Source organism: Marmota monax, unplaced genomic scaffold (genome assembly GCF_021218885.2).
Source record: "Marmota monax isolate L192 unplaced genomic scaffold, Marmota_monax_Labrador192_F-V1.1 WCK01_AAM20220418_F8-fsc00362, whole genome shotgun sequence".
NCBI lineage: Eukaryota > Metazoa > Chordata > Mammalia > Rodentia > Sciuridae > Marmota > Marmota monax.
The window spans coordinates 786491-803776 of record NW_026694757.1 but is presented as its reverse complement, the minus strand read 5'-3'; the positions used below and the strand labels follow the sequence as shown (position 1 = coordinate 803776).

The 17286-nt window shown below is 41.6% G+C and overlaps 1 protein-coding gene across 9 annotated transcripts in view; it reads right to left on the bottom strand.

Annotated features, from left to right (window-relative positions):
- Tnrc6c (trinucleotide repeat containing adaptor 6C) overlaps positions 1-17286 on the bottom strand; it is a 119246-nt gene that overhangs the window by 46663 nt on the left and 55297 nt on the right. For all 9 annotated transcript variants that reach the window (XM_058572785.1, XM_058572783.1, XM_058572787.1 and 6 more), the window contains one exon: positions 15043-15369. In XM_058572785.1, coding sequence (XP_058428768.1) covers positions 15043-15369 — 327 coding nt within the window. The remainder of the gene's footprint in view (positions 1-15042; positions 15370-17286) is intronic.

Sequence of the window (17286 nt, the reverse complement as noted above, 5' to 3'; positions counted from 1 at the left end):
AGTAATGTTTGAAAATCATTAAAACAAAATGTACAACAAACACATGTTAGATATCCTTAGTGGAGTTTCTTTAAATACACTGTGAAATTTTTCCTTCTCTTTTAGATTCCTATAATTATGTTCTCTTCAAATTTATTTCAATTAGATCTTATCTGTGGAGGGCTGGTGTTGTGGCTCAGCGGTAGGGCGCTTGCCTCACACATGCGAGACCCTGGGTTCGATCCTCAGCACCACATAAAAATAAATAAATAAAGAAATAAAGTAAAGGTATTATGTCCAACTACAACTAAAAAATAAATATTAAAAAAAGATATTATCTGTGGCGAGTTAAAGCATGGTCTTCCCAAGGAAGTTCCCCTTTAAAAAGCTTGATGAAATTAGCTGGGAGTGGCCACACTGGTCACCCTAGCAACTCGGGAGGCTGAGGGAGGAGATCTCAAGTTCCAGGCCAGCCTAAGCAACTTAGCAAGACCCTGTCTCAAAATAAAAAAAAAAATGGGTTCAATTCCTAGCACCACAAAAAAGGGAGAAATAGTTTGATGAAACTAAAGGAAAAATAAGAAAGTATGTAAAAATGATCATACTTGCAAAAGATTATTCTAAAGTTGATATCAACCTTAAAAAAGAGAGCTTTGTTGCCTGATTAAAAGTAATATGATGAATTTAGAATTATGCTCCAGGTCATTCCAAAGTAGGTAGGCAATTCCAGGTGAAAATGAAAACAGGTAACAAAAAATTTTAAGTACCTAAATTCCTATAAAACAACCAGGCTTTCTCTTGTTAAATGTTAAGGGCCAACTCTCTTAACTCTGGTTTATGATAATTTCCCCTCTTGGTTTTGCATGTATTCTGAAAAACTAGCTTATGCAGTAACTAACTGAAAGGGATCAATGAGCCACTCATCACTAACACAGAAAGCAAGCCCAAGCTTCCAGACTGCGATCATGGCTTGTAGTCAGCAAATTCTGCTGGAGTTCATTTCATCATGTCCTGTTTCCCTTGAGGACAGGCTCTGCCTTGAGGCAGGCCACTTGCCTCTAAACTAGAACAGCAGGGGGTCAGCAACCTGGATTAGCCAGCTGGAATACACAGTACCACCATTTCTGTGCCATAACTGTTGCACTGTGGAACATGGGCCTTGCCTTAATGGTCTGCTTAGAGGATCTGTGTGAAGTGATGCCTGAGGCTCACTCAGTCCACATTTAGAGTGGTCATACATGGGATGAGTGACAGGCTGAAGAAGACAGCACCAGGCTAGCAGAGAGGGGAGGACCAGCTACTACTGAGTGCTGCTAGACAACTGCCTGCCCACATGCAAAGAAAAAAAGGAAATTCCCTTATTTAATACCATACACAAAAACACACTCTACATAAGTAAGACCTATTTAGGGGTGGTACCGTGGTGCACGCCGGCCATCTCAGAGTCTTGGGAGGCTGAGTCAGGAGAATCAGGAGTTTAAAATCAGCCTTGGCAACTTAGTGAGACTCTAAACAACTTTGTGAGACCTGTCTCAAAGCAGGTACTGCTTTTGAGAAAGACTGTCTCAATTCCTGGTACCCAAAACCAAAAACAAAAACCTGCAAAACCCTTTAAAGCTTAATAAGGAAATACAGGAAACTTATTTCTGGGACCTCTGACATTGTATCTTCTTACAGAAGACATGAAATGCATAGCCATAAAACATTGATAAATTTGGCTACATTAACATCGAAACATCTATACAACAAATGACATCATATACTGAAAAACAAAACATAAGCTACAGGCAGGTAGTAACAGATAAAGGACAATTTTCAGAGTAAAGAACTTTTATAAATCATTAAGAAAAAGGCCATAAACCTTACAAATAATGAAGAAAATCCAGGAACAGGCATTTTAGAGAAACAGTGACTAAAAATCAATCTGATCACTGGATCAAAAATCTAATTTCTCAGGGCAAGTTCCTCAAGGGTATAGATGGTACCTTCTTAGTTCTATATCCACAATGCTTGTCACATATTAGGTAACCAATGTCTCCTGGATGAACAAAGGCATAAACGTTTGAGACCAAATGCAAGTTCTTGCTAAGTAAGTCACTTCTCAAGTCTAAAAAGATAATGTTGAGCTATATTAATCCCTGAGATTCTTGGCTCTAAAACTTGCAATTTCTAGAGCTTACTAGAAATTGTATTCTGGTACAATACACATTAACATAAGAATCACATATACACAAATTCAAGCTGCATATTTGGTGTGGTCAATCTCAATTATGATATGAAATCAAAGATGTTTTTAATGTGATAAAATACACATTAACACAAAATTTACCATTTTAACCCTTTTTTGAGAACAGAATTCAATAGTATCCAGTATCACCAGCATCACCACCCATCTCTAGAAATTCCCCATTGTCCCATACTGAAACTGTACCCACTGATTCTTCTGCACCCACTCCTCCAGCCCCTGGTAACTCCCCTATTCTGTCCTCTGTGGGTTTGATCATGCCAAGCACCTCCTGAAAGTGGAACCACACAGCATCTGTCTTTGTGTCTGGCTTGCTTCACTTGAGTGGAATGCTTTGAAGGCCCACCCATGCTGGGGAATGAATTCGCTCACCATTTGCACTGGTGGTTGATCAATTCTCCATCGGGTAGACAGGCCACATTTTGCTGCTTCTCCCTTTTGGCCTTTTGAGAACAGGGGCTCTGAGCACTAGTGCACAAGGATCTGCTGCAGTCTCTGTTTTCATTCTTCTGGGCATCAGACTGTCCTCCACACCAACCGCACCACCCCATACTCCCACTAGCAACATGCTCTAATTTCTCCACATCCTTGACAATACCTGTTATTTAAAAAAAAAATTTTTTTTTTTTTTTAAATAACAGTCATCCTAGTGGGTGAAGTGGTATGTCACTGTGGTTTTGATTTTTATTTCCCTAAAGATTTATGGTATTGAACATCTCATGTGTAAAGCAAAGATATTTTTATAATCAAATTTGTTTATTCTGTTTAAAATGAACAGAGTCAAGAACCAGGAAATAGACTGTTCGCATGTACTGCTCTGGAAGGGCCCACCACAAAGGCAGCACACTTGTGTAATCCTTCCCAGGCTGAGGTGCACACCAGTGGGGAGGAACTGACAGGAAGCAAAGTCTCTTCTACACAGGGCAGGTGTGCAGGCATCCCCAACAGCCAACACCCAATAAGAGCAGGAGGAAGCCATACCTGTTGAGTTCACACATGGGCATCTCCAAAATCCTTTCACTAAAAACAAAACCCAACCCCCCCTCAAAACACCCTCTTGTCCAGGTGGCATGACGGCATTCCTGGAAGATTATACCAGCTTGCCCAGTCTCATTCCATTCCTGATCCCAACCGCTGTCTTCAGTGCTGCACCAAGATTCTTCTCCAAAGACATGGGTCCTGAGTGCTCACCCAAGCACTTCAAAGTCCGCCTCTCTTTTGAGGTCTCACATTGTGTCATTCCTTCCTTTGCTCTGGGCTCTAGCTCAGCCAGTTCCTCAAGGCATTGTTTGTACCCTGCCCTCCTAAGACAGGGCCATTGGAGAGCTGCCCCTGCCTGGACTCAAGATCTACTCTGCTTTCCTATCTCAACTCAGTGCACATCCACTTTGAGAGACTTTCTTTCTCCAATTAGGACCCTCTGCCATATTATTTTAGCCTTCCTTTCCTGTTAACCCCTTTTAGATCAGGTTGGCAACAATTGCTGCACAGGGTTAGAGGGTAAATATTTTATGATTCCTGGGCCACTGGTCTCTGTTTTGCTGTGGTGGTATAAACGCCACTACAGATAATGCATAAATAAACCATTGTGGGTGTGTGTCCAATGAAACTTTATTTTCAAAGACAGGTGGTGAATCAGAACCGGCTCATGGGCCCACAGCTTGCCAACTTCTGTTAAATGACACATTTCCTGGTCTGTTATGAACAAGCTAAGTGTTGGGCTCAGTGTCTAGGCTCAGAAAAAAGACAACACCTCTTCTCATGGAGCACCCAGCCCAGCAAGCTACCAAGCAATTGCTGGCTGGTCTCCTTCTTGGCGGCAAATCCTGGAAGGCAAGGCTTGCCTATGCCTACACTATTTTTACCTCCAGAGCGTAGCAGATTGTCTGGCACAGGGGAGGCCATGAAGAATTATCCACTGGACGAGTAAATGAGTAATTCTCATCAATACTTCAAAGCAGCTTTGAATAATAACAGAAGAATGATGTTTATATCTTCAATTGGTTTCAAAGGCAGTATTAAGCTTCGCTGCCATGTTGCCTGGCAACCAACTTAACTGAAGTCATTTGTAAAAATACTAGATTATCTATTCAGAAAAAAACTAGTAGGAAAGGAACCTACAAGAAAGTTCAAAGTCATTTTTATTTAGGAAAAAGATTAACTGAGACTACAAATCTGTATCTAAACATAGTTCCCTTCATGAGAAACCACACTACAGAAGTCAATTTGGCTGGAATGGTGACATTCACTTAAAAGAAACACAATGCGTAGCTATACTATCTCTGCCTCCACCTCCCCTCTTCTGGGGCTCTGGGTAGCCACAGGAGACACAGGAGGCCTGGGAACCGCCCAGTATAGTGCCCATTACCTCCTCAGGTAATGGATTTCAGCTGTTCTCTTATTCCTTACTTGTTGGTTCTTCAACCCTATCAAAATCTGAATCTCCCAAAATTAACCTCACTGAAAATCCAATGGAGGTACATGGAGACAAACAACATAAAAAGTGAACTAAAGTTGTGTTCTGTTTATTTATCACTTAGGAATGCTCTAAGGGCAGATCCTAGGTATTTCTCTAAAAATTTTTCTGAAAGTGTAAAAGCCCAAATCCAAACCTGACATATGGACTCTGACTTTACCATATGAAACACCTTATCATTTACTTGTTTTTTGGGGAGGAGAGAGGCATCAACAAATATAGGTGAATTGATCATTATAATGGATTTTATTGGGATAATGGGGAAATTCAAGTATATTAAATTTAGATATATTAGATAATAGCTCTATATATCAGTGTTGAACTTCTCAAATGTAAAATTTGTAAAATGCTATTACCAACATTCTAACATGATTCACTCAGAATCTATCATCCTCAAGTCCCTTCTCCTCAGCTGATGGGAAATGAGGATTTCTGTCTTCAATTCAGCCAAGAATGGCAAAACTTACATATGTAGCTCCTGAAAGGGCTTAAAATGAGGCCGAGATTAAAACAAACAAATAAGCAAACAAACAAAAAAACAGGCCAGGTTAATTTGCTATACATTTTATCTATGTGTAATCACTTACTATATAAGCCACTAAGAACATTTTTTCAGTATGTTTTCATTGTCATGAAAACAGTAAATAAGGAGACAAAAAAGAGACAATTATTATAAAATTTTCCAATGTGATCAAGCTTTAAGAACTCCAAAATAAATATGCATTTTTTTTTTTTCAGGAAAAGTACTTTTGAGGTGCTATGAGCATTAAATATGGGAAATAATGAACATTAAATATGGGAAAACCAAGAGGTGAAGCATGAATAGTGAAAATTACTCCACGTGTAGTCCTTATAGTTCTGGTTTTTGGCCTTACTGCTGGGTCTTCCCAGTGTGGTGCCCTAGGAAATTTTCTGACAAACTTCTCTTTTCCCACCATCTAGGGCCCCATACTGTGTCTACCCTCATGTGACTCCTGGTAAGTGTCCTCATCTGAAAGTTCCTTGAGACATCCACATTCAACAGCGTATTCCACAGCTGCTACCTGACAAGATCTCAAGATTGAAAAGATGGGCGGGAAAGTTCTCAAGACTGTAAAGTTCCTGCTCAGAGAACTTTCTACCCAGGGCAGACCCAGGTCTGACACACAGAAGCTTCATTCTTTGCTTTAGTTTTTCCTTATGTCCCTTCTTTCATTTTTACCTTGTTCTACCACTTTTTCCTTCAAAGTTTTAAAATGGGGATCAACTGTGTCTTATCTACTTGTGATAGTATGCACCTGTAGTTCCCACCTACTTGGGAGGCTGACATAGAGGATCACTTGAGCCCAGGAGTTGGAGGCCAGCCAGGGCAGCATGGCGAGACCCCATCTCAAAAACACAACTAGCAGAACTCACTTGGAAAGGCCTTGAAAGCCAGAAAGCAAAAAGGCATGATTCCAATTTAGTATTTCTGGTTCTCAAATATAGACTCAAGTTGATTTGAAAATGTCACTCAAATATCTTACTGTTATTATCGCTAGTGAGAACTGTTGAGTGTGGATGTCTAAGCAAGCTTTCAGATGAGGACAATGCCAGAAGTCACATTAGGGCAGGCACACAATAATGCCTTAGCAGACTGGTAAAAACTAAACAAGCAACAGAAAACGAACAGCAAAATCTGTCCTCTACATGTGAGTTAAATTTAAAGCCACTTTGTAAAAATCAGGCTCTCCCCACTCACCACACCTCCCTGCTCTTCTTTAAGACACTCTTCAAGTCCTCAATAAGGACTCCGAGGAGTTTGAATAGCAGTATTCTGTCACATCCCTGAATGCCTCCTCTGTCCCTTCACCACTATCATCATCATTGGTGTCACCACAACTATCATTACAATGATTACCATCACTATGGTTACCACTGCCATCACCACTACTACTACCGCCACCATTACCATCACTGCCATCAAAAAACTATCACAATCACACATTACGAAGAATGGTTCCCAGTGCTTTTAACTTCTATGTTCACTAATGCTTACTGACAACACAAATCCCTTGCTACCTGGTGGTCAGGGACAGGCTAAATGTTATTACTGTTTTCAGCTCTTGAGGACCCAAGAAACCTCCCATTCAACTCTACTCACTGTGTACAAAAAAATCTCAGGGAGAAAGTACTTTGCAATTAGAATTCTGTGGTTGAAGAGACTCCCAAGCATCTCATTCAATTGCTGGAAGCACAAGGGATTACTGAACGCAGACCAGAGTAAAAGGATTACTGGAAACAGTAATGAAACTTCTAAAATAAATCAGCTTGTTGCCTTGTGTTTTTCTTGAAAATGGCTGTAAATGAGATTGCTTTCTTAAGGTTAAGGAGTTGGGAGTCGAACTGCTGAGCAGGACCCTCCAGGGGCCATCTTATCCCACCCAGCTGCAGCCAGGAGCTAGGAGCCAGGGCGAGTTCTGCTCCGCACTGGAAATTCAGGTTGACTCAGGAGAGACAGCTGCTTCTTGTTCAGGGCTTGCTCCGCCTCTCCTGCTCTACCAGGAAACACCCCACAGTAGGTGCTGCTCACCTCCCACGGGATGTCCCCTGGCACAGAGTGGACCCTGTGATGTCCTAGCTCCTAGGGCTCCAGCTCCAACATGTGAGCAGGTCCAGTTGGAGCCTCCTGCAGAGCTGCCAGGGCACTCTGGCCCAGGTAGGTCCAGGTGACGCCCCTTCCATTCACTCCAGGAGGAGACCAACGGGTGGGGCACCGACAGTGGGCTCTTCACACTGTGATCATCTAACTGAAACTGCACTAAATCTACCTCCTTCCTCTTCAAATTCTCTCAACCATCACAAACATTTTCACTTCAGGATCCAGTAACAATTAGCACCACAGCCTCTTCTGTGTTTTGAAAGCCAGCCAAAATAGCAGCGGCATACTGTCTCCTGGCTGCATGTATGTGAACTGTCACCCCACTGCTCTGCCTTTCCTTTTCATCCCTTCTTTCTCTTCCTACACATCCTCTCAACGTTCCACATACCAACACCAGCTGTGATATTCTCAATGAGCCCATATGGAAATTGGCAAGTGTTCAACTTTTTAATTACTTTTTTGCCTCTATCTAAAAAGGATCTAAGCAGCAAACACTGCCGAATATTAATCAAACCTTCTGTTTAATAAATGTACAAAGCATCCACCAAAACAATGTTGTTTTGCTTCTGCCTAGGAAAAAGTTTTTTTTTTTTTTTTTTTTTAAATAAAAGCTCTTGAGTGTTTCAAGTCGGAGTTATCACTTGCAAAATGTAATCTCAAGAGAAAATAACATGGGGCTAGGGTTGTGGCTCAGTGGCAGAGCACTTTGTCTCTCATAATGAGGCACCGGGTTCAATCCTCAGCACCACATAAAAATAAATAAAGATATTATATCCATGTATAACTAAAAAAATATTTTTTAAAAAAGAGAAAATAAGATTATAAAGTGATAAAGTGGCATTCTTTGGAATCCTGGCAGTGTAAATCACTACATGTGTATATGCTAACACTCATCCAACCAGGTCAATTGGCCAAATGAACCCACCCTCACAATCAAAATATGAATTCAAACACCAACTTTCCCCTGGATTATTCTGTGAGAAGACTAACATTATATTTGCCAGAAACAGACTTTATTCAAAGAGAACCCAGTTCATAAATGGGAGATGGCCTGGCCCACTGGTCTGGCAGAAGCTCTTCCACTACAGGCAACACCTGGCTGTGTCTCTGGCTACTGTCAGTGACAGGCTGTACCTTGCCCATGGTCAGAGCTAGCGCCACTCTGAGTCCTCAAGCCAGGCCAGCCTTCCTGTGCCTAAAATACTTGTAGGCTGCCTCCTCCTCCTCCTTTATGGCTCTTGGTGGGCTACCCCAGCCCTTGGAAGACATTTCTCACCCCTTGCCACACAGGCTCCTCTGGGAACAACTGCTTAAGAGCCTATTTTCTACAAGTGGCCCATGGGATATATATTACTAATGGGAACAGGCTTGGTCCTGGAAACCTCTTTTGAATTGGTGGTCCATTACATAAAGTCTGTTTTTGCCTTAAGCTTCAGTGAGTTTCAATGCAACATCAGATTATTAAATCTTATCTATATCCAGGACTTATTTACCTGCAGTACCGGAGATGGAACAAGCAAGGCAAGTGCTCTACCTTAGAGCCACGCCCCAAGCCTTATTCTTACATGCAAGTATTAGGATCTTGTTTATCTTGTTTACAAAATGGGATGTTGATTTTAATAAAGCTGCAAAACCAATCAAGCCTCTGTGTGACATCCAAGGTCAACAGTGACAACACAACACTGACACTATGCCGACAGAGGGGTACCTGAACCTGAACTCTGGCAGGAAATGGAGGAAGTCTAAAAGTGATATACCACTTTTGGGGACCTGTCTGGGGACCCAGAAGATGCTCAATTGGTTCTCAACTCAGGCTGTTTTCATCACCATGGTTAAAGCAAAATGTTGGTTTTCACTGGAAAACCAAAACTACCTACACTTGTAACTGCTCCAAAGAAGCAACAGTCAATTCCATTTCTGTCCCTACAGCCTTGCAGCACAACTCAACTGGCCCACCACTGGTCATGCCATGGGGCACAGAGCCACAAGCCTTGGGTGGAACAAGGGGCCATGCCCCCAGGTGTCTGCAGGATGTGTTCCCATATTTGCAACAGCCTGGGTCAAGATGCAGCCACATGAAATGCTGATAAATCCTGCCCAATGGCCCACTAAGAGGTTGTGCCTATTTATTGGCCAACCCACAGAACATCGAGCCACTTTACCTCCATACTCTCTAGTTGCCTGAGGTGGTTCTGGGGTCTGGAGGGTGTTAAAAATGAGTTAGCGTGTGATAGGCACTTGAATCAGCAAATGGTAAGCACCCATTCAATAGTAATACTGCTAATATACCTAACAAAGGAATAGGAACCAGATTTTAAAGTTTTAACAATTGGGTAAGTGAAAAGTGGTATATCACGGTTCTCATTTTCTTTTCTCCCTGATCATAAGTAACACTTTCAATACGTGTAGGTCCCATGTATGATTCCATGATCTTCCGGTTCACATTTTTTGGCCCAATTTCTATTGGGCTGTTTCTTTCCTTGCTGATTTGTACACCCCCTTGGTTTTTCTGAGCTATTTACCCTTTACTATATATACATTATAAGCATTTCCTCTTAGGTTTTATTTATAACCTTGTATAAGGTTTTAAATTATTATACACTCAAATTTGTCAACTTTTCTCTCCATAGCTTATGGTTGAAAGAAACTTTCCTAATAATATCTGGAAAATACTCTCCTGCATCATCTTTGGTGGTTCTCGTTTTGTTTTGCCTATGGCTTTCTAGCATCCATCAGAGATATGATTCATCATGTTCACAATGACCACACTGACCACTGTCTGATACCTGCTTCTATATGTACTCCCTGTCTTTCCACTGTATCTCATCAATCTATTTATTTATCCTGCCCAGCAACACATCAAGATTACAAAAGGATTACAGCTCTGACCGCTTTTTTTTTTTTGGTACTGGGGATTGAACCCAGGGGCACTTAATAACCGAGCCACATCCAAAGCCCCTTTCTGCATTTTATTTAGAGACAGGGTCTTGCTAAATTGCTGAGGGCCTTACAAAGTTGCTGAGGCTGGCTCTGAACTTGCAATCTTCCTGTCTCAACCTCCTGAGCTGCTAAGATTATAGGCATAGTCCACCATTCCTGGTGGATAGCTATTTTCTTTTTCAAAATGTCTTGGTATTCTGTTCATGAACATTTGTCCTTCTAGATGAACTTCAGAATTGGCTTATCAAGTTCCAGTAGCATCTTGCTGGAACAGCTCTGACTTACCACAATAAATTTTTGAACTGGTTTTTTGTTTCTACTTAGTAACACTAATGGCCAGCTTGCTCAGTCTATAGCCTCCTTGCAGCCTCTCACATCTGGCCCTCAAGACACACTGACCCTCTGCAGGCCTATGCCTCTGCATGCGGGCTGCTCTCTTTTACTTGCTCTGCAAAGTATAGCTAATCTCAAGCTCAGCTCCTGTCACTTCTACCTATAGAAAGCCTTCCTTGGCAGTCCTCCTCAGCAGTCTGGGTTGTTGCCCTTTTCACATGTGCATTGCAACTTACACTGATATCTGTCACAACATCCCAACATACTTTTTCACGAATCAAGGGTCCCCAATGCAGAGTATCTACATTCTGTGGGCATTCAACAAATGTTTTTGTTCAATCAATCAGGGCTTGATGAAACTCAAGCTCTGAAAGATCAGTATTTCCTGCCCTCCTCAGAGGTGTGCATACTCAGTGTGACGATGCAGTCTCAATGCTCTGCTAGAACAAGAAACGCAAAGAGATGGTGGGAAAGTACAGGACTGGTGCACTACTTTGTCTAAGAAATGATAAAACTTGGGGTTGCAATTTTTTCTGTATACATAAGCTTGACAAATTAATGTAAAACATCGGATGGATCATAATGGAACTTTGGAAGAGCCAAACCAACCTACCAACATAAATTCCATTAGGAAATACATGGTATATAAAGAATGATTAAATAAAAATTGTTAGGTGAGGACCCTTTCCTGATTCCACCAGTTGTCTTGTACTATAACAGTATATAATTTTTTTCTATACTCAAAAAGTTCCCAAACCCCTACACTTTCAAATTTTTAAGACTTTCCCACTTCTACATCTGTGTGGTTTAATTTTACTCCCAAATTCTGTTTACCTAATTGGACAGGTAAGTTTCCTATTAACACAGTAGGAACTGCAGCAATCCACCTGCAACTGGAAGAGGCAGCAAATGGCCAGACACTTACATGTGAGGAGATCAGGAAGCCCCTCTGGGCTTCTAGCAACATTTAAAAACTACGATAAAGGTGACCTGAACTCCATCAATTCCTTCCAGAGGATATTCTACCTTCTCTGACTTTCCAAAGAACACTAAAACTTGAGAGAGAAAAGATTTCACATACAGACCCACTTGGGAAAAACACAGCAATCGATAAACTAGGTTGAAAAAACTCCCAGGTTTGCTTTTCTTCTCATTAGGAGTGGTGTGCTGTTGAAATTCCTCAGCATTAGTCACTCACCCTGCCTGCCTGCCTTGCTCTTAGTTCTGCTGACCTGGCATTCATACTTTGTTTAATGTAACCTTAGAGTTAGAGGAACATACTTACGAAAGAAACTCTTGTCATTTTAATGCAGGAATGAGAACCTGCTTACAAAAATATCATGAAAATAATTTCAAAAAAATTACAAGAGCTTTTATTTTAAGCAGTACCTAAAAAATTTTTCACTGCAACTGGCTATGCTTCTGGAAAGTACTCATACAATTTCACCTGGATTTGAAGTCATTAAGTGACTTGTACCATGAAAAGGAAAGTTTATAGAATATTCAACTCTAAGGAGAACAGCTGAAATTCCAAAGTACCATGTGAGAAAGCTTTACTGCACTGTTTCACTTTTTCTTTTTACTACAGTATTTTAGAATGTAGTCACTTCCAAGATGGTATGTGCTTGCTTCACATCTCAAAGTGTCACTAGTCCCAAGTCTCAGCTGCATTTACTGAATAACTCAATAGGCAAGGCCCTACATGGAGTATGAGATGCATACCTCATCTTAAAATCCTGCCAAGTAGTAATCTCTTCACTGGGTAGATGAAGGGTTCAGAGAGTGAAAGTGACACAGAGGATGTGCTTGGTCTCTTAACACTCTGCATGCTCCTTCCATGCACACTGACATGCCGCTACAATCTCCAGGATGAGCCCACAATGCAATGGCAATCCAGCAATACCTACCACAGACCTCAAATAAGCTCTCCAGAATAGTGTTTGAGTCATAACTTAAAGGAAAGGGACCTTAGAGAGTAGAGGTCACAAGAGATGCAGACCTTTCCTAAGAGACATGAAGTACTAGTTGGGGGCATCACCAGTACTAGCTTCTAGGTCTTACCCACAGTTCAGAGCCTTTTCTCTCTGCTAAGCTAGTTACACAATGGAAAGTTCAGATACTTTTCCTTACAGCGTCTTTTTGATTTAATGGAGAGGTGAGAATAATGAATTAATCACCAAAAGATGCAGATTATACAGTATGGTGAGCCATGAAGGCCAGAGACTTAAGAAGCTGGGCAGTGAACTTGTCATGGGGAAGATGTGCCAGCACCAACCCCCATGCACTGCCCACAAACAGTCTGCTTAGGACAGAAAGTGGGCATGGAAAAGAGGAGGGAAGGGCTGATCAGACAAGCTGCAAGGGCAGGAAAACAGAGTTTGTGCATTAGGAAGAGGCAGGGTGCTGAGGGAATGTCTCAAATCAATGAAAGGTGAACTGTGGGGAAGATTTACATGCTGACACCAGAGAGTGTGGGGACGAGAGATGGTGTAAAAAGGAATACTTTTGTTTAGACCAAGAATCAGTTTATTTTCTCCACAAAAAGGGTTTATGTTCTCAAATCTTTATTTATTCATTTTTTTGTGATGCTGTGATGCTGTGGTGCTGGGAACACAGGGTCTTGTCTTATGCACCCTAGGCAAGCCCTATACCAAAGAGTTACACCTCCAGCCATGTATGTGTATATGTATGTGAGTATATATGTGCATGGAAATTAGTGTGTGTATATATATTAAAAGGACTATAAACTAGAAATGTTTTCTTGGATAAAGTTGTTATGTTTAGAAAAAATCTGTTTTATAATTCTTCATTTTCTTCTTTTTTTGTGATGCTGGGGATGGAACCCAGTGACTTATACATGCCAGACAAGTGCTCTTCAGTCCTGAAAAAGTTTATTAGAGAATATTATTTTTGCACCAAAATTTTATGGAATTAATCCTTGATGATGCTGTACCTTTTATGTAAGAGGTACCAGGAACATCCTGCACCAATAGCATCTGAGGAGAAGGAACCTGATGCAAAATAGTCAAGTAAGCGCATCCAAGTGAGGTGCAGAGAAAGGTTATTACATTTCTTATCCAGTTTTTCACACTAAACACCTTAACTCACTAACCTATTTAGATCTGACTGCAGATCTTGGTTAAGATTATCCTGAAGATGATGGCATTTCTGAAAGTAATTTGCATGTTTGATTTAAGTGTTTGCAGCTAAACAGATGGGACTATGATCAATGAACATACTTTTTCTTTATTGTCTTGCTTTTTGGTGACAATCATAGGTCTACCTCCCCTCTACCAGTTGCTTAGCAGATAAAAGTCAAGGCTATTTGAAGAGATATGGCAGAGTTATCTTAAAATGTTCATTTCAAACATACCACAAAGTCACAGTTTTGAAAAACACTGCTAAATACTTTTAGGTTATGTTGGCATTATTCCCTATTATAAAAGGTAGCACATGAAAGAAAACAAGTATTAATATGACCTGTGACATATTTCTTTTAAACTCCAATCATGAAAGCCTATTTGCTTATCTAATTACAGACCTGAATTTCATAACTATAAGCAAGCGTGTTATCTACTATAGAAGGGACATCAACTAGCATTTAAAATTACTTTTTAAAAAAAGTTAAGAAAATAAAAGAGAAACATGGCAGCTGAACTTAAATACTTTGCTCTCTCCCCAAAATTCCCTAAAACTATAATAAAGAAATTTCTCAAAAGTACAAATCATAAAATGCAGAAGACTGGAGAAGGAGCAGACAGGAGCTGAGACAAGGAACAGCTACATCTCGGCAGCAGGAAAGCAAAGGGACACATGGCAGTTTTTTCTGGGAGTCAAGAAAAAGCTGCCAGACAACGTGGGCAGGGAAGCAGCATGACGTAGTTGGAGCAGAACCCCGGGCCGCAGGGCTCAGGCATGTGCATACTCAGAGACAGCCTCGCTGCAAAGGGAAAGGTTTTCAGTGCATAGATTTTCAGCATTGCCTTGATAGGGTCACATGGTCCTTTAGTTTCTGGTGAGAGAGCAGTTGAGCCAAAGAAGTTAATGATATCTTCAGATACAAGGAAATACCAGGATAAAGAGAAGTAAATACAAACTTTCAAATCTGATATCAATCAGTCTATCTCTGTTACTAAGTATATAGTGAACATACACCAAAATATGTCTATTTTTATTTCTCAGAGCAGAGTTCTCACATAAAAAGTCTCAGGCTTGGGGCTGGAGTTGTAGCACGGTGATACAGCACTTACCCAATGTGTGTGGGCACTGGGTTTGATCCTCAGCACCATGTAAAAATAAATAAAGGTATTTAAAAAAAAAAAAAAAAGAAAGCAGCAGCCTCAGGCTGAGGGTGTGGCTCAATGGTGGAGTATGTATCTAGCACACACAAGGCCCTGGGTTCAATCCTTAGTCTGCAAAAACAAAAAACTCTACTCCCTTGCTTTTTACCTGGTTGGAGCTTGCTGGAATGCTGCTGCGACCCGGTTCCAGGGAGTGGGGGAGGGCTTGTCCCTGCAGAACCAGCAACCTGTGCTGGGCTCACACTGGTCAGAGTCCCTGTAGGTAACGGCTGGCCTCTCTTTAACAGCTGCTTCTGTTCTTGCTGGCGGAAGCGTGGAGGCACCTCTCGAGGCAGGTAACGGGATGCAGCTGGCTGCTGGCCACCGGCAGATGCACGTTTGCCATTGCTGCTGCTGGAGATAGTGCTGGTGGAAGTACTGGTACTGGTACCGGCAGGTTGGAGCTGGCTTGAACAGGTCTTAGTAGGTTCTGGCACTAAAAAGAACAAAAGGAAAAAGAACCCAAAGCTTTAATAGTATCTTCTTAAAATACAACCCAAACCAAGGAAAACAAACAAAAAATACCAGAGGAAAAAAATGACAATGCAGTGCTTTGGAAACAGAACTGGACTAAAGCCTGCAGTTGCAGTTTTGAACCCAGTTTTCCTACAAATGAACTGTCATCTTGAGATCTCGGGCTAGCTGCTCTGGGTTTAGTGTCCCCATCTGTAAAAGGAGGGTAACAGATTAAACACAATTCTCACACTTGCTTTCAACAGAATCACCTCTAGAGGGTGTTAAAGCCCAGCCAGTTTGTCTCCTACCCCTACCCACATCACAGACCTTCTGATGCAGTAGGCTGGAGGAGGGGGAGAAACTGGGCACCTGAGCTTCTGGCAAGTTCTTAGGTGATGCTGCTGCTGGCTCGTAGACAACCCTTCAAGAACCACTGCTAGTTCAGTGTGTATACAAATCACAGGATCCTCAAGGTGTCCTTGAACTTATTTTTGTTTTAATTCTAATAATAATGAATAAGTTATTGTGCATTCTAAGCTATATGAACAATTAAAGCTGAACAGCACTGGATTTCAGCGTCAGCATTTGTGGGAATACCATCTACAGCATTGCCAGATTCACTGGAAAAGGAGACAGTTAGCTACTTTGCAAACCATGCTAATAATCACAAGCATGCCCAAGGCAAAGGTTGGATTGTGTAGTGGTTAATGACCTGCATGCCCATGCCAGGCACAAAAGAACCTAAGCCCCAACAGTTGGGCCCGCCTTCCTCCTGAATGTCCGACACTACTATCCAGGACATCACATTTTTCATGTTATTGTCTTTGGTTCTTTTTTAAAAACAGACCTGGGGTTAACTCAGAGGCACTCTATTGCTGATCTACACACCCAGCCCTTTATTTTAAATTTCAGACAAGGTCTTGCGGAGTTGCTCAGGCTGGCTGCAAACTTGTGATCTTTCTGCTTCAGGCATGAGCTACCACACCCTCTAAAACATCCTTGGTTGTGTGGCTGAGTAAAATAAAATCTCATGTACAAAATGAGTTTATACATAGTTCAGTGTATATCTTTAATGAACAAGTAACATAAAAATATTTAAGTCCACAGTGGGGGGTTCTGAAAAGTTACTGTTTTTCTTTATATTACCAGCTCCGGTTAGTCTCCAGTTTTTGTCTCACAATGTGAACTCCATGGTCCACCAGATGACTGCTACACTGCCTCTCAGTGTTCTTGAGGCCTTTGTCCGCCTTTCTGTCACTACTGCCTGGCAAGTCCTTCCTCCTGAAAGAAGTCACTGTCTGCTACTCTATGCTGATTCAGATCTCTTCAAGAAAGCTCAGCCACCAGGCAGTTCAGTGCTGCTCTGAAAGCATGGTCCCTGCCTTTTGTGCTTCCCCCCAATCCTGTATGCTCCTGGGTCAACAATTCACTCAAACCCTTCCAGTCAAGCCTCTCATGCCTTTACCACCCCTCTGCCCAGCCTCTTCCCATGCCCCACGATAAACCTGACTTTACACTATAGAAGCCAGATAGCTATCCAGCAAAGACCTCCTCAAGTGCTGCCACCACGGTATATCAGTCCCAAGTGTCAACTGCCCTTTCAACTTGGAAGCTGAAGCACTTCCTCCTTCACTCACATCACTTATGCTGGGATGTGCCCTGCAATCCGTGAGGTGTCAGTTCACTGGCAGCATTTTTCTTCTTTCTTAGTGGTATATGGGATACCAGTACATCTCGTAACCAGTTAGGATCAGGGAGGCAACATGTGCTCCAGAATCCAACTCACAGCTACCTCCAGAGCAGACACAGAGAAACAAAGCACAAGAGTGGGTCTTGGATTTATTCCTTCATAAGCTTTTATATTTTTTTTCTAGCCAGAGCTTTAATATGACAGAGA